Here is a 21472-nt window from a genome sequence, read left to right as displayed (position 1 = left end):
AACTTTTGAAATGTCATCAGTGCTCACTGACATACCTCGATTGCACATTCTTTGCCTTTTAATGGTTGCTGCTCACTCTGACTGAGGTAAAAAAATCATTGGCTGGATATTGTAGCCACAGTGATCAAATACATGTCAGCATTGGTAATTCTGAAAAAAAAATTAATTTTGTCAAAATCTTTGCTGATGTATTAGTTGCATACACAGGTTTTTTGAGAGAGTTTTGGAAACAGTCCTACATTAAAGTAGTGTAAAATCATAGCTGTGAGTCACAGCTTATGCAGAGACAATATAACTTCTGCTTATGTTAAGAAAATATATCTTAAAAGAGCAATGATCAAAACCAGGCTGATTAGAGCTAAAGAATGCAGTAATTTGGAACAATGCAAGTCAAGCATCTTAAAGGGTTTGTTTTCTGTTAGAAATTTAAATCTCCTAAAAAGCATTGCCAAGTCCTTTATTCCACAAAAACAAAATGATGTGGAAAGTGAATATTGCCTTCCAGCAAAATTACATTCCAGGTTGCCCAAATGTCTTAAATTGTTCTCTGCTCTCTCTGGCTTGTGCTTCCCTTTCTTCCTCATTGACTTAGCTGAGGCAACAGCAAAGAGACATCTTCAGAGAACAAGAATGCAATTGTTTCCAAAATAGGGACAGGAAATATTCGTGATCGATTTACCTTTTTCTTCATGACTTTCGGATAATTTAATAGAGAATGGGTGTTAGTGAGCCTGAAATCTTTGTGCTTCACCTCATTCTCTTTGGGAGAGAGAAATGAAGGCTGAATATTGTGGGAAGTCATCCACACAGACTGTTTGGATCTGTATTATAGATAGCTGTGCCTATCGAAAAGGAACAAATTACAACTTTCTCACTGTAAAGTCCAGAAACTTTGAAGATATGTTATTAGACAGAATACTGAGCTTTTTGGATAGAGACAGATGGAACTCTGCTTGGATAATATAACGTGGATATCTGCTTAAGAAATACCAATAACCTTGCAGGATATGAAGACTAAATATTTATCCAAGGAGACATAGAAGGGGACAAAGAAATTCTCCAGTGGTGTCATGAACAACTCTCCACCTCCTTGGTTATCACGCAAGATAACCAGTGCTGTCCTCCTTTCTCATCAGAGGACAGGAAGATGTAACCGTGGCCACACAGGTTTTCTACATCTCAAGATAACTAGCACCGTGGAGAAGAAGTAGCATCCTTGTTTCTTGCTAGCTTCTCTCAGCTAGTAGATCATCAAGCTGTGCCGTAGCTCATCAAGAAATTATAGGTTCGACTCGGGAATGAGTAACTGTAAGGTCAGGCCCTGTGTCACAGAGGAGGTCAGAAAGATGGGCTGTACTGGTGCCGATCTGTGCAACACCCGGCGTGGGGCGAGCCTCCCTCTCCTTGCCGGGAGCCCTGTGCTACCAATGTGGGCTTCAGCCATTCCCATGTTTTCTTTCCACCTCCTTGTCTGTAGGCTACATCCTTGTTGAGCTTTTAAAAAAGATTTTGGGGTAATTTCTGCCTAAAATATTATCATCCCTCTTTAATTCAGGTCAAGACTTGTATCGTTTCTGGGCTCTCTGGAGAGGGGATGATGCCTCCCAGCTCTTACATGCCGCAGCACCTTGTGCTGCTCTGCCGTGCCTGCAGCCTGCAGAGAGCTGCTGCGAACGGGATATATTTCTCAGGAAAGCAGAATTTGATGGTTTGTTGTAAGCACAAACCTCCTGAAAGAAGATTTCTTCTGGAGAGCGTGGAGATCGGGAGGAGAGGGTAAGGGAAGATGAGGGAAGTGAAGCAAGTGTGTATGAAGGATGACTGGATGGGGATTAGTTCCTCCTTTGATGATTTTGGAGGCTGGGCAAAGGAAAATGTTTTGTTTTCTGCATCCATAAAAGCTGTTGGGAGAAGCAATATGCAGAAGTCGAGTACAGGGTGGAGGGGTCCCTTGGGAGAGTACCCTAATGTTTCTGAGAGGCTCATATTTGGATTCAGAGGGTATTTCTAATCCAAACATCATTTGTATATTAAAGCTGTTTCAGAGTCCCAAGTGGCATCTGGACAGTTGCCTCTTCGCATCCACTAGCTACCACCACCATTACAGTGCAGATGGCAGTATGTCTGCCTTGGGGCATAACTTATAATAGGGAGTGAAGGTCTGCAGTTGCCAGAAATTGAATTACCAACAGCCAAGGGTCTGAAAAAGTGGAAAAATTAAACAGAGATAAATCACAGAGCGTTGATGGCTGCCATCCAAGTAGTCTGAAACAACCAAACAACAAAGCAGCCAAGATGCTGACCCAAATATATAATTTACCCTTAAATTAGCACTCTACCTGCCCATTAAAAATGTGTTGTTCCAGACCTTTATACACAGCTAACCAAATTTTCTTCAGCCCCAAAAATAGTGGTTGAGGAGATCTGTGTCACTTCTGTGAAGTAACCGGAGGAAGCTCACGGCCCCTGTGCTGGCATGGCATGCCGGGGCTGGGTGGTCGCTCCGAATCGCACTGCAGCCCTGCTCCCCCCTCTCCCCCAGGCAGAGCTGACATATTTTCCCAGGTGAGCACAAGCTCATCTGTGCTGCCCTTTCCCGGATGAGGGACGGGAGACGGGAAGGGGACCCACCACCCTACCCAGCGCCAGGGTGGGTCGTACGCTGCGCGCTGTGGCATCGGAGGCTGGATTCAGCCCTCTACAGGTGCGAGTTGAGCTGAGCCCTAAAGATAGATTTCAGGAGGCACTATGGTGGGTGAGAATCTGCTAAAAACAGGCAGTGTGGTTTTTATATGTTGCGACATGCTGCACCAAAATTTTGCATCACAGCCTTTTGATCTTGCAGCACTGCTAATCTGGGGCTCTGCAGCAATTCAAAATGTATTCAAAAGGTAGCATTCAGATCCAGACCTGCTGTTAAAGTTAGTCTGCTAGAATAGCATGCTCAGTTGCATAAAAGTTATTATCTGATTTCTTTCCCAATATGTGGGGGGTTATCTTCCCCCAAAATGCTAGTTTGGCATTAAGCAGAAGTCAAAACCCTTCATAAGTCCTCAGATCCAGTATCCTGCCAGTTGCAGTTCCGTCAGGATCACAGCTATCACCATATTAGAAATAGTAATCTATCGTGAGGAGAATTCCTAGCTTCTTCATTAACCAAATGCTGATTATACATCAGAAAGTATGGAAAGAATAATTTCATACATTATTAATTCCCTGCAGAGGGTGCAAAGAGGTTTGTCTTTCTATTTTTCTTAGGCAAGAGAATGAAAAAAAAAAAAATCCAGTTTACCTGTATTTGAGTTACTTGGGTGTAAGCAGACTCACGAGGATCTATTTTCTCCCTCCCCCCTCTGAAAGGCTTGTCCCTGAAGGGTATGCACCAAAGGAAAAAACAGTGCTGTGACTACCTTAAAAAAGACACATGCTTCTATCTACTGCTGGTTTCCTCCCTGCTAACTAGAGAGCAGATGTACACAGAAATAGATTCATACACTTGTAATGCATTTAACAATCCTATACGTCTCTTTTCACCAATCCAGCAAGCTCAGCTGCTGTCACTGTAGTACGACTGATGCATTGCTCTGTACCTTGCATCCCTTCTGCAGGTGAGAAATTCAGGCCTGGAGGAGTATCTCACCAAAACTTTTTAAAAACTAGTTTAGCTGATGGAAGTCTCTCCAGAAAGTCCAAAGATTGAATGGGAATGCAAAGACTTATCTGTAGAGGTAGTCCTTTCTCTAGAGCTGGTGTAAAGGGCAGTGGAAAAGACTGTCATTCACAAGCCAGATTTTTGAACAGGAGAAAGACTTAAGTATCCATTTTTTGTTGAGGTGGTACCTTCCCCAAGCTGTACCTTTGGAAAAAAAAATTTTGTTTTGTTTTTCTTGAAAAAAATGGGGTTTATGCAGTTAAAAGTACCTGTTTATTTCCTAAATAGTCCCCAAAGGAGAGTATACATTTTCCAGCTGGACATAGCCTTCCCAAGGATATTTTTTCTAATGAAAGGAAGAGTTTCCACAAACTCTCTAATGAAAATGCTTGTCAGTATGAGTAGATACTGGATGATACACAGGATGCACATTCCTAAGAGTAAGAATTACTCAGATGTCCAAAAGTCAGTTTGCCTTCAAGAAGAATGAAAATACCAGAAGCACTGAATATTGAGATGGAGAAGAACCCTGTGGCTCCTTGCTTAGCAGCTCTGGCTTACATTGCCTGAAATTCCAGGTCAGCATTAGCAGGGAACTACTATGAAAGATAATTACTTTAAAGCCCCATCACTGAATACGGACACTACATTAGAGTGCTCATGTTAGAAGTTCTGGAGGACCAGCAAGCGAGGTGAGATGAAAAGAATAGCAAAGTAACAAAACAGGATTGGGGTGGGGGGCAGAGATCTAAAGTTTCCTAAAGATGAATACATCTCAAAGTTAAAACCAAAACCTTTCTTATATGAATACATCCCTAAAAATTAATAAGATATACCTATTTGTATGGAAGTGAAAAGAGAAAGGAGGTGGAATCTAGTGTACAGGGCAGTCTGTAAAGCAGCAGTCAAGAGATCGTTTCTATTCTTGGCATTTTATTCTTCTGGACTTCTTTTTCCTATCACTTCGCTAGCTAGTAAGATGTCTGCAGCAGATTAGTAGCTGTGAGAGCTGTGTGATTTACAGAGCAGCAGCAAAACTGTCAGTTCTCACCTGGGATGCATAGCTGTACTGTCATTATTTTAGAAATGATAATGTCTTGCAGTTTGCTTAAGCTCAGTCTCAGTTATGTGCATATACGTACATAGAAACACCAAACCCAACCACTACAATTATCTTTACCTTCTTTGACTCTCAGGATGTGTTCATCAATTAGAGTGTGCAACGATATCTCAATTTTTCTGTTGAGAAGTCACAGTTATTTCAGAGGCATTCACAATATGAAAAGAATTTAAACACTCCCTGCAAGAGTCCTTATCTTTTTCCAGCATGAATTTTCTTTGTGTTACCCAGCTATCTGTGAGCCTTTGGCAAGATCCTCCTGGAAGTTTTCACTCTTTTTTTTTCTTAATCTTGAGTGTAGTGAATAACAGTGAGTCATCTGCACACATGCCCAGTTCTCCGATTTTTCTCTAGTTCTCTGTTTGTTCATTCCTAGTTGAAACTGAAGGCTGGGATTCAAATCACCTAATTTTTGAGGTTTATAATGCAGAGGTTTAAATCTGAGTCAGTGTCCCCAAGCTCCTTTTTGCAGTCTGTGGAGAGGAATAAACAGTTGTAGGACATGATTCATCTCGTCTTAAACTAGATTTGTGAAACAGGTCAGATGAATCATATCTTAGAAGCCCTCTGCAGACCTAAGCTTGCTTAAGCATGAAAGAGAAACAGCCTAGTGTCAGATCTGGAGAAAAGGAAAAAGTAAGCCTATGCATCCTAATTCTTGGAGGAGTGGGAAAGGACAACGACATTGCTGCCCAAGGTTATTTATGGTCCCTTACCCTAACCCAGATAACATCCCGGGTATAGGTTGGCATGAGCCAGGAGAAGCAGTTGCACCAGCAGACCCGTGTGGATGGAGTGGAGAGGGGCAGGGATGTGAGGGGACAGCAGCTGCCCCGCCGGGTGATCAGAAACCAGGTTAGCTGTCACTAACCTGGCCCTAAAGCTGCACCACTGGTGGAAGGGGCAACCCTTGCCTCTCGCGTCTCCTCCACTCTGGCTTCCTCCTCCCGCTGCCTCCCCTCCACCAGCTCTGCTGCCTCTGCTGCCACAGGGGAGGAGTGACTCGCTGATCCGTGTGAAGACTATCTCCGGAAAAAGAGAAAAAGGAGGAAAAAAAAGTTGATTGAAGCTGGATCTGAGAGCTGCTCAAGCTTGCCTCATGGGTGCTAGGACTGACATGGGGGGGGGGGAGCAGAAAACTTCTGGGGAAGGGGAAGGTAGTGTTTGCAGAATTAGGTGTTATGGATAGTTCTCATGTCTAGAGCAAAAGGTGGTGTATTCTGGACAACTCAAAGTTATTCTTGCCTGGAGCTTGGAAATATTAGTCCCTTCTTTGTTTTATTTCCTTTGACTCTGCAAGGTTTTTGTCCTTGAAGTACTACAAAGCAGGGACACTATCAGCCTCTCTGTGTTACCTCAGAGGGCGTGGAGCACAATATTTGCTGAGGTGTTTTTGTGGTAATACCAAAGCTTATTACAAACATACTCCTTCACACTGGAGGTTTTTATTTTGGTGGTTTTGAAATGGTAAGCAGCTATACTCAGAAAAATGCATGCACTTTTCAGGAAATGTAGCCAATGGGAGAGTTGTTTTGCCATCACATAATGATTCTCTGGTATTAAAGTCTGGCCATGAATTGAAAGTTGATTTCATGTATGAAATATCTAGAAAGTGGACTGACAAGGAGTCCTACTAGATGGGATTTTTTTCAGATCTCCAAGTATATATTTGATATTGGCTTGTGGAAAGAAGCTCCTGCACAGCAGGCTTGGACACGCTGGTTGCATTCTGAGTTTTGACTGAAATGTTTGATACTTGCCATAAAATAGCACAGAAGGTCTTAATCTATATTTAAAAATCAGTAATAGCAGGTAAAATTTAGAAGACTGAAGGTTACAAGCCAGTTCATGTCTCTTGACAATTACATCCACGAGAGGACAGGAGAAGCCAGACCCACACCAATGACAAACAAGTGGCCCAGCTCAGTTCTGGGCCGCTGTGGGAACTGGGTTATCGTCAGCGCTGAGCTATTTCAGTCCAAAAGCAGGCTAATTGGATTTGGAGGTTCATTACTGTAGCAACTAAACCAAAAAGTCTGTTCTACAGATATTACGGCTCTAGGAGTGCCTGTAATTCAGGTAGCCCTGTTTTAGCAAACGCCTGACTTTCTGAACAGCCTCTTCTTCACCGAAGCTCATGTTGATTCTCTCTCCAAAATGGATACATTGGGAATGTGAGGGCTTTTTATATTTTATAAGGTGAAGAGAGTAGACTTTCACATTAAAAAATAAATAAATTAGGGAGGCCGAGGGAAGCAACATTTACGGGTGTAAAGATATGAGCAAGGTAGCTAATTTGAAACTAAATTGAATTTGGTAGGGTTTGGCTAGCTTGGAGAAAATGTTTTGAATAAATAAATTACATTTGCTTGTGAACAGTCAGCTGTTCATATAGAAAAGAAATTCTGCAAGTCAAGAGGGGAACAGCTCAAGCGGAGTGCTGATGCATGTTTAGTCAGGGTACATGTCTAATAAACTATTCTGAAGGAGAAGGCTGCCAGCAAAAGATTGCTGGACCTTTTTTTGTCCTCACTGGTACTGTTTCATGTGCATGTATGTGTCCTTGATCATCAAATTATACAAGGGATTCAATATCTTAACTTTTAAGCTACGCAACCCAAGATGCATTGGGAATGTGCAAGTCCAGAGCTGAGAAACTGGAAACAAATCATTGCTCCATATATTTTGCAGAACTATACCAGTTTAAATCAGTTGAGGGCTCAGCATCGTTTCTAGGAAGAGTCATGATCCTAGCTTGCTCTGAAGTACATTTTCATTTTGTCATCTTGTAAAAGCCTTGCTGACTTTTATCTTCTTTAATAGCTTGACTCTGTATTATTTCCAAAAAGCTCTTGAGTTTCATTCCTGATGGAAAGTGTCAATATGAGGACACTGTAATGTGTGTGTCACATATGTGCCATATATTTTGAGGTTTTAAATGAGCTATAAGTCACAGTGTAGAGCTAAGCCACTGTAAGGAGTAAATGTCACCCAAGAAGAAAAAGAAACATATCTGCCATTCACAAAATATAATGATGAAATTTAATATAAAAATCTGTTCACCAGGGAGCAAGAGGAAAATAGGTCTAAAAGTACATAGAATCATAGAATAGTTTGGGTTGGAAGAGACCTTTAAAGGTCATCTAGTCCAACCCCCCCTGCAATGAGGGTAATAATAGTAATGAGGGTATTCTAAACTGTCTTCTCTTCTGTCCATAAATGATGAATCTTCAGATGCTCACTGTGAGGTCTTCTGTCCCCATGAGGCAGAGGGAATTTACCTGGGCCTGTCCTCTTGTTTCTGGTCCCTGTGGAGGGAAGAAAACATACTTAGCTGTGAATGGGATGAAGGCTACCTTCCTCAATGCTCAAAAAGAGATATGAGAAGCATTTCCACTGCAACACATTTTTATTTTTTTTTCCAAATATCAGCCTCAGAGTGAAACTGGTGTAGCCATGTCATTTCCCCACCACTTCTCCACAGGAGAGGAGGGAGATGGCCTCTAATTTCCAGCAAGCATATGAGGAAATTTTGTATGTATCTGTTACTGTATTTGCTAGTCTAAAAAAATAAAGCCTCCCCAATCAATAATCTGGAGGAAATTTTGCCCACGGGAAGCTGAGATAACCTTTCTCACCCTGAGAGCTGGCTATGGATCCCACTGCTCGTCTCCTGGTGCCACAACCTCCTAAGGTTACTCTTCTGACAAGTTGGTGGCAGCTTATTTCTTTTCAAGCCTTGTCCCTGCTGAACAGAAAATGTCAAATATTATACAGCAAAGCACTGCTTGCATGTTTGGAAAACCCAGAGCATGCTATGTCTGAATGAATCAGGCTAAAACAGTAGCATATTTAAATAACATCCTACCTGGTGGTGCAATTAGCAGAGTCATGCATGGTCATTTCTGTTACTTTACCTCCTTTTTGTACTGCTGTTAGATCCCAGTGCTCTTCTACATGATCTGTGAAGTCGTTCAGGGGGCTCTCCTGTGATGAGCTGATATTTTGGCAGTAGTGGGAGCTGCTGGTAGTGGTGGAACTGAAACACTGTTCTTACCCTGGAATTTTGCTTATTTTGATTAACCAGTACACAAGAGCTACTGGGGTGTTTGTTGAATTTAACAAGTTAAAGGATCACTGGACTAGGCCACACACTTCTCTTGTGGAAGTTGAAAGTAGCTAAGCCAGACTGGTCACTTTCCAAGAGCAAATTTCTTTTTTATTTCACTCTTCCACTTCTGAGAGATAAAGTATTGCTCAGAAAGCTGAAGACTTTTTTTCCCCCATTTCTCTTAGTACAATAGGTTAAAGCTACATGCTTAAGAAATGGCACCATACAATGCCTTTTTTTACCGCTCTCTGAGCAGACAATGTTCAAACCATCCTGAGGAAGAAAAAATAGCATGAATTTCTAATATTTTCCCAACATGGATTTCTGTTTATGTCATGAACACCGATGCAGAGCTCTTTTTTCACTGAATAGGCTGGAGGATGACACACAGAGGCTGTTCACAAAGGCTAACATTAGGCACAGGAAACTAATCTCTTTAGACTGCCTTTAAAGTTAGTGGCACTAGACTGGATGACTCAGAGAAGGAGCAGCTGAGTTTAGGTACTCTTGCTTGCCTGCTGGAAGGCTGTAGACAAACTAGGCTAACTAAAGTTGTGAGTGTATCTTTTAATGACCGTACCCAAACCGTATGTCTTTAAATATGCTCACTATTTTGATCCGTGGCACTGCACTCACACACTTTGCCAGATGGATGTGTTCCATCTGTCTTTTTCTTCAATGGCATATCAAAAGCATCAGCTTGAACTGTAAATCTGTGCTAGAGTTAGCCATGGTTTATTATTTCTGTTAATAGTCTATGAAAGATCAGTGATCTGAAAAAGTGCCACGAAATTATTCAGACTAATAAAGGACAGAGGATAAGACGGGGGTGAACTTGTAAGATGCCCAACAGGCGACAGCCAGCATTTTGGTTCACAGTCACATACTTAAAATAGTTTGAAGGATTAGGAGCCAAAGTTCTGCAAATTGTCACCATAATCACAGTTGAAATTAAGGGTCCACCAGTGTTGTAGGTACAATTGCACATACTAGGATTTTCTGTGCATTAATCAATTTAGTACTTAATTCTTGTGAATCTTGGCTGCTGATGCAGAACGGGAGAGATTCTGCAGTGCTTGTAGAAGCCAGAGAGGTCATCAAGTGCACAAGGGCAGGAGCATGGCATAAATAGGAGACGCTGTGCTTTCCGCAGTTATGATGACTGTCTCTCATTGTGCTCAGTATGCAATTGACTGGTACACACCCTATTTACCTATAGGATTTTGTTTGTTTTTGTTTTCCTTTTAAGTCCTTTTAAAGTAAGCATTTTATAGTCCTGAATAGCATGCAATGTTCTGTCATCATGCACGTCTGAGCAGAACTTGCATCACAGCCCTTGTTCCGGACAATGTAGGAAAATGCTACGTTCTGTAGCAGGGGGGCTGTAGGAGTTCTGTAGGAGTTACGTTCTGTAGACGAGGGCTCGTGTGCTTCCGCACATACCCAGTTCGTAGAATGATAAACCACAGGTTTGTGTTAGCAGCCTAGAACCTCTTTTGCATTTTCCACTCATCGCATTGTCATATAGCAGCCGCAGTTTTGAGCTCAGCTGGTCAGAATTTCCAGCTGGCCAGAAGTTCATTCTTCTCCCTTCGCAGCCCTGTTTTGATTGAGGACAGCTTTTGTTTTGGCTGGAAGATGTGTAAGCAGATGAGCAGACCTTACTGAGAAAGATGAGTTGATTCTGGGACACCTTACTCTGGGGAGAGAGGACCACAGGAGAAGGCAGACACCAAGCTTGTCTCTGAAGACTGGACCAGCTAAAGCCACTGTTTATTAGAGGCAGCAAGGACAGTGCTGGCAAAAAGGTGACAAAAGGGAAGGAGGCTCCATTCAGTACTGCTTTATGTCTTCTCCTCCTCCCACTTCATGCTTTTTCTCTCCTGGGGTTTGCTCTACTTTGTTTCCACCTGCCACCTTGCTGACAGGGCTTCTCTAGCTCTGCAATGAAGCATCTATCAGATGGTAGATATTTGACTCATTAAGAGTTCTTTCTGATAAACAACATCTCCTTTACACTGTCCAGGTGCTCAGAAACATACTCAGTTCTTTCATGAGCAGGACAACATTTCTCCTTGCTGCTGTGCAGATGCCAAAGTATAACTTTGTGAGGCAGAACAGCATACAAAAGGGCAAATTTCTCAGTGCCCTTTGTGGAGATACGGCAGCCAGAGAACAACAGACCTGTGAGGAGCTTTTGCAACATGTTTTTGAGCATGAACATGTGACTACTGAGCACCATTTTTTATTATCTTATCTAGGAACAATTCCTTGTGCCTTGCTGGAGAAGTAACTCTTCCTGCTGGTATCTTCAGACACTGGATAGATGCGTGGCAAGCAGGAACAGGCAAAGCAGCACTTTCTGTAGTCCTCTTTCCACCATGAACTACGAGTTCTCAGCTCCCTGCTGCGTTGGGCAAAGTTGCAGCTTTCCCTAGAATGGATTCCCTGCTTGTGTTTTTAACACAAAGATAGTGAAAGCATGATGGAAAACTGCTTTGGCATAAATAATAAAAGAAAGTTGACTCTCACTTACAATTTCTGCTGAAGTGGAGCTGTAGCTGTCCATAATAATTTCAAGATGATGGGTTAGAGTTGAATGCAGAAAAAGTTGTAGTTGGTAGTTGGCCTCCATCTCATCTTAATCTGATCTAAATTAAACCTAAGAGCCCAAGCATTGCATTTTCCTATGTTCAGCTAATCAGTGAATATCTCAAGTTACAGTCCCTGATCATTCACTGCAGTATCTGTCCTTTTTGCTTCTGAATTTTCCTTCCGTGGTAAACCAAAATTCCCATTTCATGCTTTTTTTGCCCTGTGATACAGACACAGAAGAAATGTGCAACCCGAGTCATCTGTGCTGGTGTGGAAAGCAAAGGAGGGGAACTCCAGATGTTAAAAAGAAAGACGTGCTAATAGTGTGAGGAAGCAGATGGACAGAAATGGGGAAGTTGACCCCGAGTGGGAAACTCAGGGGAGTGTGAGCACCCAGGGCTGTGTCAGGCTCTCCTAACACTGGGCCTTCTCCTGGCTCCTGTGGGGCTCATGGTGTCAGAAAGCTCTCCAGGAGCCACCAGATGCCTGTCCTTCAGGTCCTCCAACTTTAGTTACCACGATCAAGCGAGCGGAGGGTGCACAGTGCAGGAACAGGCACCGAACAGTACAGGTTCTCAGTGGTGTCGTGTGTGATCAGCCAGCGCAGCTTTGTGCGATTTGTATGGCCTTCTTGAGGAGCAGCCAGAAAACCATCTACCAACTTCTCTGTTGCTGAAAAGGTGCTGCACCAGGCAGCGTTTGAAAGAAAGCAATTAGGCAAAGCAGCAATTGTAGCACCGTCATATACATATCTATTCATATGTGGATAATGGCGTAAGTAACTCTAGCTGTCTTTTGGGAAATTATGCTCCTTTTATATTTTATTAGCTAATAACTTTCTGACAACTGAGTCATCAAATTACAATAAAATAATAGTAAAATATTTTTAATAGTGAATATTTTAGCCCATGTTTGACAATTATGTATTCACTTGCTTTCATTGGAAAGATTATTTAGATAAGAACAAGGGACACATCGAGTAGAAGAAAGAAATATGGGCATGTCTGTCATTATAGAAGTACCTGAAAGCAAGGAGTTAGTATAGGAAGGGAGAGATAAAATGGGATAGAGTTAGAAATTAGAGTATTTCAGTAGCATTAGCGGCAGATAATTCTGTATGTAGATTCTACTCCCCATTTTTGTTCTTAATAGCATACAGAAAATCAAAGGAACCAGTTGGTTTTGAAAACCTATTATATTATTAAACTCGAAAGCAGAATAACCACTATTGTCAATTATTAGAGACTTGAATAATTTGAAGTCTAGTGGCAGACAAACCACAAATATAAAAATTAACATATCTAAATATTAATTTTCATAGAATAGTATCACAGAATGGTTTGGGTTGGAGGGGACCTTAAAGATCATCTAGTTCCACCCCCCCTGCTATGGGCACAGACACCTTCCACTAGACCAGGTTGCTCAAGGCCTCATCCAGCCTGGCCTTGAACACTGCCAGGGATGGGGCAGCCACAACCTCTCTGGGCAGCCTGTGCCAATGCCTCATCACCTGCACAGTGAAGAATTTCTTCCTAATATCTAACCTAAAACTACCTTCTTTCAGTTTAAAACTGTTACCCCTTATCCTATATCACTACACTCCCTGATACAGACCCCCTCCCCATCTTTCCTGCAGGCCCCCTTTAAGTACTGGGAGGCCGCTATAAGGTCTCCCTGGAGCCTTTCTCTTCTCCAGCCTGAACAACCTCAACTCTCTCAGCCTGTCTTCGTAGGAGAGGTGCTCCAGCCTCCTGACCATCTTTGTGGCCCTCCTCTTAACTCGATCGAGCAGGTCTATGTCTTATGCTGGGGGCCCCAGAGCTGAACTCAGTACTGCAGGTGGGGTCTCATGAGAGCAGAGTAGAAGGGGAGAATCCCCTCCCTGGACCTGCTGGTCACACTTCTTTTGATGCAGCCCAGGATATGGTTGGCTTTCTGGCCTGCAAGCGCACATTGCCAGGTCTTGTTGAGCTTTCTCATCAACCAACTCCCCCAAGTCCTTCTCCTCAGGGCTGCTCTCAATCCATTCTCTGCCCAGCCTCTGTTTGTGCTTGGGATTGCCCTGACCCATGTGCAGGACCTGGCACTTGGCCTTGTTGAACTTCATGAGGTTCACACGGGCCCACCTCTCAAGCCTGTCAAGGTCCCTCTGGGTGGCATCCCTTCCCTCCAGCGTGTCAACTGCATCACACAGCTTGGTGTCATTGGCAAACTTGCTGAGGGTGCACTTAATCCCACTGTCCATGTCACCAACAAAGATATTAAACAGCACCTGTCCCAATACTGACCCAGAGGAATGTCACTTGTCACTGGTCTCCACTTGGGTGTGTCGAGTCATTGACCACAACTCTCTGAGTGTGACCATCCAGCCAATTCCTTATCCACCGAGTGATCTATCCATCAAATCCATGTCTTTTCAATTTAGAGACAAGGATGTCATGCAGGACAGTGTCAAATGGCTTTGCACAAGTCCGGGTAGATGAAGTCCGTTGCTCTTCCCTTATCCACCAATGCTCTAAGCCCATTGTAGAAGGCCACCAAATTTGTCAGGCAAAATTTGCCATTACTGAAGCCATGTTGGCTGTCACCAATCACTGCCTTATCTTCCATGTGCCTTAACATAGTTTCCAGGAGGATCCACTCCATGATCTTGCTGGGCACAAAGGTGAGACTGACCGGCCTGTAGTTCCCCGGGTCTTCCTTTTTTTCCCTTTTTAAAAATGGGGGTTATGTTTCCCCCTTTCCAGTCAGTGGGAACTTCCCCAGACTGCCAAACAATTTTGGCATGTTTCAGTTTGCTTCCTGTTGTTGCACGTCTTCTTTTTGCTCATACCTATCCTGTACAGAAAACCTTTTACCATTGTTGTTTCTGAAAAGTGCTTCAAGTCACATTGCTAGTTCAAGTTCAGGTTTGGTCATTTGCTCATGTTATTAATCACTGGACTTTATGAATTAAGACATTTAAAAAATTGTCATGCTTAGTATATTTGTGCATGCTTCAAAATATTCTAACCATTGACCTTAGCTTCTAACTGTGTATTTTTCTTCAGTACACTGATAAAAAAATTAAACACTTGGACCGTGGGACAAAGAGACTCGGTTTCTGTTCAGGGCCCTGCCACTGAGTCAGCACATGATTTGGAGCCGTGTTTTGGCATTCTTTCTCGAGTGGAACGGCACCTCAGTCGGCACAGCACTCGCGCCAGTGAAACCGCCTCCCTGGCAAAGAGCTGCCATGCACGAATAAGCACAAACAAGAACTCTGGCCATTAATGTTTCTGCCCTGTGAGCAAAAAGAAAAGTTTGGGGGTTGATTTGTTTGTTTGTTTTCCTTTCCAAAGCATGTTCTGATCTTTGATGGCAAGTGCTTTACAAATACTGAATATGATGACACGCTTCCCAAGTAAGCAAGTAAATAAGCTTAGTAATGATAGCCTTGGCCTAGTATGCCATTAGTCTGGGCACTGTACAGTCATAATGAAGGACAGCATTTGCTCTGCAAAACTACAAAATTAAGGGAGGGGAGATCAGACAAAAGTAGCAAAAAGTTAATTCCCAGGAAGGATGAGATTGCACCGGTCAGGCTGAAAAGCACTCACCTGGGCACACCAGTTGTCTAACCACCATTGTTGGCAATGCAGAAAAGGACGATTTCAAGGTCAGATGAGGGGAGGGGTTAAAATTTAGCTTAGAGAATATTCTCAGGGGCCTGTTTTTCTTACACATATAGTGGCATTAGCAAAATCCAGCAGAGTCAATGTTTCCACAGTCCACGCGGGTGGTGAAGAAGTGGTTGGACCCTGCACTGTGCCACAAAATATTGCAGCTAATGAAAGTCCAATGCCTTCTATACCAAGATGAATATTTTGTATTAAAAGGGACTCCTCCATTGGGAGTGTGAGTGCCTGCCTCCTAAGAAGCTGATCATGCCTTCCCTAATCTCTTTACTTGATGAACTGCCTGGAGAGGTAGAGCAACAGCAGAGTCAGCATAAAGCTTCACCTAGATCTTTACTCCATTTGTTGTTGCACTAGTTACTAATAAGTTAGTACGACCAGGTTTTGTGTATCTGAGAAATTACAGTGCCATTCATGTGGTTTTATGTAGCTGCCAGGCCACAGGAGGAATGACCTGAACAACTTTCTTATTTTACAGGAGTTAATAACTTTTGCATTTCCTTACCATCTCCAGATGCAGGACATCAGTGAAATTAAACAAAATTGCAGACCTCCTAAAGGTTTATAGGGAGCTCAAGAAATTGTCCAGGGTCAGTGTTGTTGAAATGGTATGACTTTACAGCCATCTTGAAAAAATGTATGTACACTATCTTAAAACTGGAATCTAAGTGTTCTTTAAAAAAAAAATAATTGAAAAGGCCACTGAGTAATTTATATAAATTCACTAAGACAATTTCAGGGGACTAATACTGTCTAGATTCAAAATACATAAGGATTATTAAAGCCCCATACTGTAAAACTGGAGGGAACTGAAGGAACTGTTCTCCTGTAAAGGATTTTAATAACAGCTTGATTGTCTTCTGTTATTTATCTTGCTGTTGTGCCTGCAGGCCTTCCTAAACTCGTATTGTGCAGACATACTATAAAGAGGTATTGCAGCTCACAGCCTCGGTGGTGGCAGGATGAAATAGTCTGGTGAACATCACTGGTGGACCGGGGAAAAGAGTAAGGGGAAAGGTCTCTTGTTGCAACCTGCGTTGGAGCCTGTTTACCCAATAGTTTAATGTGCCTGACAGAAAGGCTTGCTTTAGCATGTGTGAGGAACTATGTATCTTTAATTTCCCCTTCTTTTAAAGGCTGTTTCTTTCCTAAGAAGAGGTGGGGGAAGCCATGTGCAAGGAAGGGGTTGGCTGTTCCTTCTTGTGGAGCACAGGGGAGCAGCCCTTGGGCCATGAGGTTGGAAGGCGGAGGGAAGCGGGGAAAACGCCGTGAGGATCTGGAGCCCCAGTCCGTCCTGGGGACCGGGCACTTGGGCAGAGGTTGCCACAGCTTGGGAAATCTGGGAGTTTCTTGAAATCAAACCGGACAGTAAGAACTCACCTTGCGAGGACACAGTGAGCAAGGGGAGCATGCTTTGTACAGCCTTCACCTTTCTTTCTGCTGGACTTAGTCACTGGAGGTTGCTCAGTACTGTCTGACTTTCTCAAGTTGAAACACCTTTTGGTCTTTCTTGGAAAATTCACTTTATGGAAGAGGTTCAGGCAAATCCATCTCAGAGCCCTAGTGTAGTGACTCCGGCTGGGGTGGAGTTGACAATATCTAGCTGACTTGGAGTCCCACCATGACATGTAGCAAACCAGAAGAGAGAATAACATCTGCACTAGAGACTCACATTTTCTTACTTAAAACATAGCTAACGCTGAAACAAACCAAAAGCCTGGCATGCAAAAGGTATACTTTCTAAAAGGCTAAAACAGGTGGATGAGGTCACAATTTTCTTTCTTCCACTTTGCAGAGTTTCTAAGGAATTTGGATCGTTTGTGTGGGGATAGCTACTGCTGTTGGGGGGGAGCACCACTTGTTTTTGCTTCATAACCCTGGTTGTGGCTGTCATGCAAGGCAAGGCAACTGATGAAGCAGTGCTTTGAGAGTCAGGGGGTGAAAGCTGAACAACTGCAACAAAAGGAGAATTTTCAGACCTGATGGGTTGAAAATTATTGGGGGATTTAACTATTCTTTTTTTATTTCAGTTAATTAATTTTGTAGTGTTCTAGTGAAGGTCAGTGGCTGACTAATGCTTTGGACAAAGGATGCTTTTGTCAGAGACATGTTTTCTTGGAAATAAAAACATACCAGTGGTAAATATATTTTGAGACACTGGCAGCCTGCCCATTGACCAACATCGTTGGCGTAGGCAGACGGCTGACCCCCTCTCCCCTACCACCCTGCCCCTTGACCGACATCGGCAGCGTAGGCAGGATGCTGCCCACAGTCTCCGTGTGAGGTATGATCCTCTCAAATGACACTGCCATTGCTGGAGCCAGGGGGTGGCACAACTCTTACCCACGTTCAAAAGGCATTTACGTGACTGGTTGTTGCTGCCAGGTGACCCGGACACCAAGTGTCCCTGGATGTCCACCAGAGTCACGGCGTCACTTGCAATGCCATGTTTGCTATCAGTGATTGGATGAGTGGCTGTATGGGCACGCTGTTGCTCATCTTTCCTAGTGCCTCAATAAAGCTTTGTTTTATAACATGTTGTCAGACTCCATCACTGTTCGGACCACAGACACTCAGTAGATAATCTGGAAAAAAACATAGGGCAGCATATTTGGTGTCAGAAACACAGGGAATCATTGTGGTGCCTGATGTGGCTTCTCCTCTCCCCATTTGATTTCCGGCTGTCATGTCTTGATCATCTCAGCGCTGAAGAGCTGCAGCCCCTCTTCCTAAATGGTAGCAGTAGGAAAAACAGTAGGACTGGGATATATTTGCTCTATTTGATACCCTTCTTCACCTCCTGGCAGCAGCATTCCTCCTATTTGCTCTGTGAAGAATCAATAGTTTAAAAATAGAAATGGAGGAAGGAAGGAGAAAGAAGGAACCTTCTGAGACCAGCTTCACCCATAATTTCCAAAAGCCTGGTTTATTTTTTACTTTCCTGGTGACATTATCACAGGAGTCCTTGTTGATGTCTGTAAGTGTGTTTTTATATCATTGTAACTGACTTAACTCTGTTTTCGTTCATCTCTGCTTCTCTTCCAGTGGAGTTTTTATACTGTGATTTGGCTTCCATGAAGTCTATACGGCAATTTGTGCAGCGGTTTAGAGCAAAGGATTGTCCACTCCATGTCCTGGTGAATAATGGTGAGTTCTGGTTTTTTCTTCACATACCTGCAGGGGAAAATGTGACAAATGGGGCTCTCGTCTATCACTTCACATTTCAAATTGATTATCTGAACCATATGGCAGGTTACAATATGGCTGCATTAACAGGGATGTCTTTCTAGGAGTTAAAAAGCATTTTTTGGAGAGATTGTCAGCTGAGCAGACTGAACACTTCAGTGCCATCCCTGCTCTTAATGTTACTGCAAGTCTTGTTCCTTTGCTGTCTCTTATAGCTCTCCAGCACTAAAAATCACACGATTGCACAAGAATCTGAGCATCCCTAATAAAAAAAGGAAAAAAAAAAAAAAGGAAAGGAAAGCTGTACTTTATGTCTGTAGAAAACCTGTCCTTTCACCTTTATTTACTTTCTCTCCCCTTATATTTTCCCTGTATGAACACATGTGTTTCTTGTGGCTGCCTGGTGAGCTGGGTTGGGGGATTATTCCAGCCGAAATATAATCTAGCAAATGATCCAGCAACCTCAGAGCAGTCACTGCTTAGATGAAGGTGCTGCTGGAAAGTTGTCCATAAAGCTGCGTCCTCAGTGGTCAGAGAACAAATTAAAAGGACAACATTTATCTTTTATTCATACAATTACCAAATGAATCTCATTACTCCTAGGGATTTTAACTTTTGTTATTCACATACTTGCCATCTAATTATGTTTTATAGCCACAGTATTTTTGGAAACCAGCCCGTACAATAATTTTCCTCCAAAAACCCTGCATGCTCTGCATGTGCTTTCCTAAAGGGGAATTTTCACCTGTCTATTTAACTAGGGGAAAACCCCGCCAGCAACAATTTAGGCTTCTTTTAGAAATTTTCTGCTGTTATATGCTGCTGTTCTTGTTTTCCCAATTATTTGCATGTATTTTTATTAAGACATCCCAAAGAACATTTTCTGTTTTCCTGTGCACCCCTCAGTCCTAGTGAGGGCAAATGTGCTGTAGATAAATGGGTTTGTTACATCTGTTGATGCCTTAAAGAGCTCTCAGTAACACAAGCAAATATCATAATAAAAATTCAAGAGTATTTTATTTCCTGATTGATATGAAACATTAATTAAATGTTCAATTAAATGTTCATTTTTATTTGATTAGCCAAAAAAGCCTACCATTATTATTTTAATTGTGCAATAATTAAAGGTAGTGGATATTTAATCCTGGTTACAAAATCTTTTCAGTTTTACATACCTACTTTTAAAGATGCAGAGTACAAACTGTTACACAGATGGGAAGAACAGTATTTGAAAAAAACAGCATTTTGTGGAAAAAAAGGGGTTTGAGTTCTATGTACCTGTCAGGCATCCCCTGCCCTCCACCGGTTGTCTGCAGAAGCAAAGCCAGGACTGTGGAACAGGGGCTTGTGGGCAGCTTGGGGGAGAAATGATAGGGCTGAAGCAACAGCACAGCTGGGAAGCCCTTTTGAATAAAGGATTTTGTCCTGCCCTAGCTGCTGCTGAAGCAGGATGGATGAAAATTGCAGTTAAATATATCTTCTTAATCAAGAAACAAAGTTATATGAAAATAGATCTCCTAATGTGACTAATATGATAAGAGACCAAAGAGTATAGCCCCAAAGTTGCTTTTAAGAAAGAAGCTTGAGACTAATATTTGCTTGAATCAGTCTATATTTTCATGACCTGCAAAAAGGGCATTTGATTTCACTTACACTTGGTTACCAAACACAGTTGGCAAGAGAAATCTGTTGTTTGAGAAAATCCTGTTAGAAACTACAATGAAATGAATGGTCCAACTCTGCTTTTTGCTGAATATTTAACAGAATCACAGTAGCAATCACATCCAAAGCTGCCGTAAAGACTCCTGTATAATTAGGTTAGTCTCCAACCATTATGTGGCAAGTCACCAGCCTTCGCTTTTGAAAGCTCTTTCCTGCAGTTTGGTTTTTTCAGCCCTTTTTGTTTGGTCTTGTAAATAATCTGTAGCATTTAGTTTTGTTACTAGTTTCGTAATGAAAGCCCAAGTGATTTCTTGGTACACAAGAGGAAAATGAACATACCTAATGGAGGAGAAATGGCCTGATGCAAAAACCTTTGAACAGCTTCTCTTGGCTTTCCACCAGTGTTGAGCACATCCAAGACAAATGCTGATGCTTGGGCTAAGTGGTGGGGTTTTCCTTTTCCCTTTCCTTTCCTCTTTCCTTTTTTTTTGTAATTTTTTTCACTGTAACACAATGCACTAAAGAGCAAGTTTCAGTCCATAGTGGACTACTGGGCTGGAGGCACTACTCGCTCAAAAGCCTCATCACAGTTGCCAGCTCCACTAGCTTCACTGCATGATCCCCTGGACACAAGCTTGGGTGCCTGGAAGAGGACAATGCTTGCAATATTTAAATGTCCGATGGGAGTGGGTTGTTGGGCATGTTGTCAGTGAGTGTGTATGCTTTCTGTCAGAAAACTGTTGTCAATAGGAGGCGTTTTGCATGTCTTGCAGAACATCTCATAATGACATGGTTGATTTTCTTATGTCTCAGTGTATGCATCTAGAACAGTAGGTTTCTTAGTATCACCTAGTACTTTCTTATTTCTTACAGATCTTGAAGCTCTAGCATTCTTGATATGAAGAGGTATTTTTATTTTTTAGCATATGGGGAAGAACCTATGGGCTAGGCATGTGCACAATGCATCTGTACGCAGTCATATGCTTTTAAGAGTCTGACCCAAAGTCTGTTGGGGCTAATGGAAAGTCTCCATTAGGTTTTGAAAATCAGACTTTGTGTGGGTCCCATGACTTCTGAATCAGATCATTGGCAACCTAATAAGAATTCCCCTCTCTATCTTCATAGGGCCAAGTGTTTTATTGTCAAGGACTGTACCCTTTTATTACATTTAATGTAAAAATGCCAAGAACTGTTACACTGCATTTTTTTGCACACTATATTAGTATTATTTACTTACTTTAAATCAAAATGTTCTAAATTGATTGTCATAATCATGTCTATACGTTAGTGATCTTTCCACATCTTATATCCACGAATATGTATCCTATATGTATGTGAAGATACATGATATTTGTTGTGGGCTTGTGTGAACCTATCAAAAAGCCAAACATTTCAAGATGAACTGAGGAAAGTTCTAACATTATACAATAATGCAAACTATGAAATTAACATTGAAATATTATTAAAGA

The 21472-nt window shown here is 42.3% G+C and overlaps 1 protein-coding gene across 2 annotated transcripts in view; it reads left to right on the top strand.

Annotated features, from left to right (window-relative positions):
* Positions 1-21472, top strand: part of DHRSX (dehydrogenase/reductase X-linked) — a 170059-nt gene that overhangs the window by 90041 nt on the left and 58546 nt on the right. For both annotated transcript variants that reach the window (XM_075057674.1, XM_075057673.1), the window contains one exon: positions 18201-18302. In XM_075057674.1, the coding sequence (XP_074913775.1) occupies positions 18201-18302 (102 nt within the window). The remainder of the gene's footprint in view (positions 1-18200; positions 18303-21472) is intronic.

This window comes from Buteo buteo, chromosome 25, assembly GCF_964188355.1.
Source record: "Buteo buteo chromosome 25, bButBut1.hap1.1, whole genome shotgun sequence".
NCBI classification, from domain to species: Eukaryota; Metazoa; Chordata; class Aves; order Accipitriformes; family Accipitridae; genus Buteo; species Buteo buteo.
This window is presented reverse-complemented; position numbering and strand designations above follow the sequence as displayed.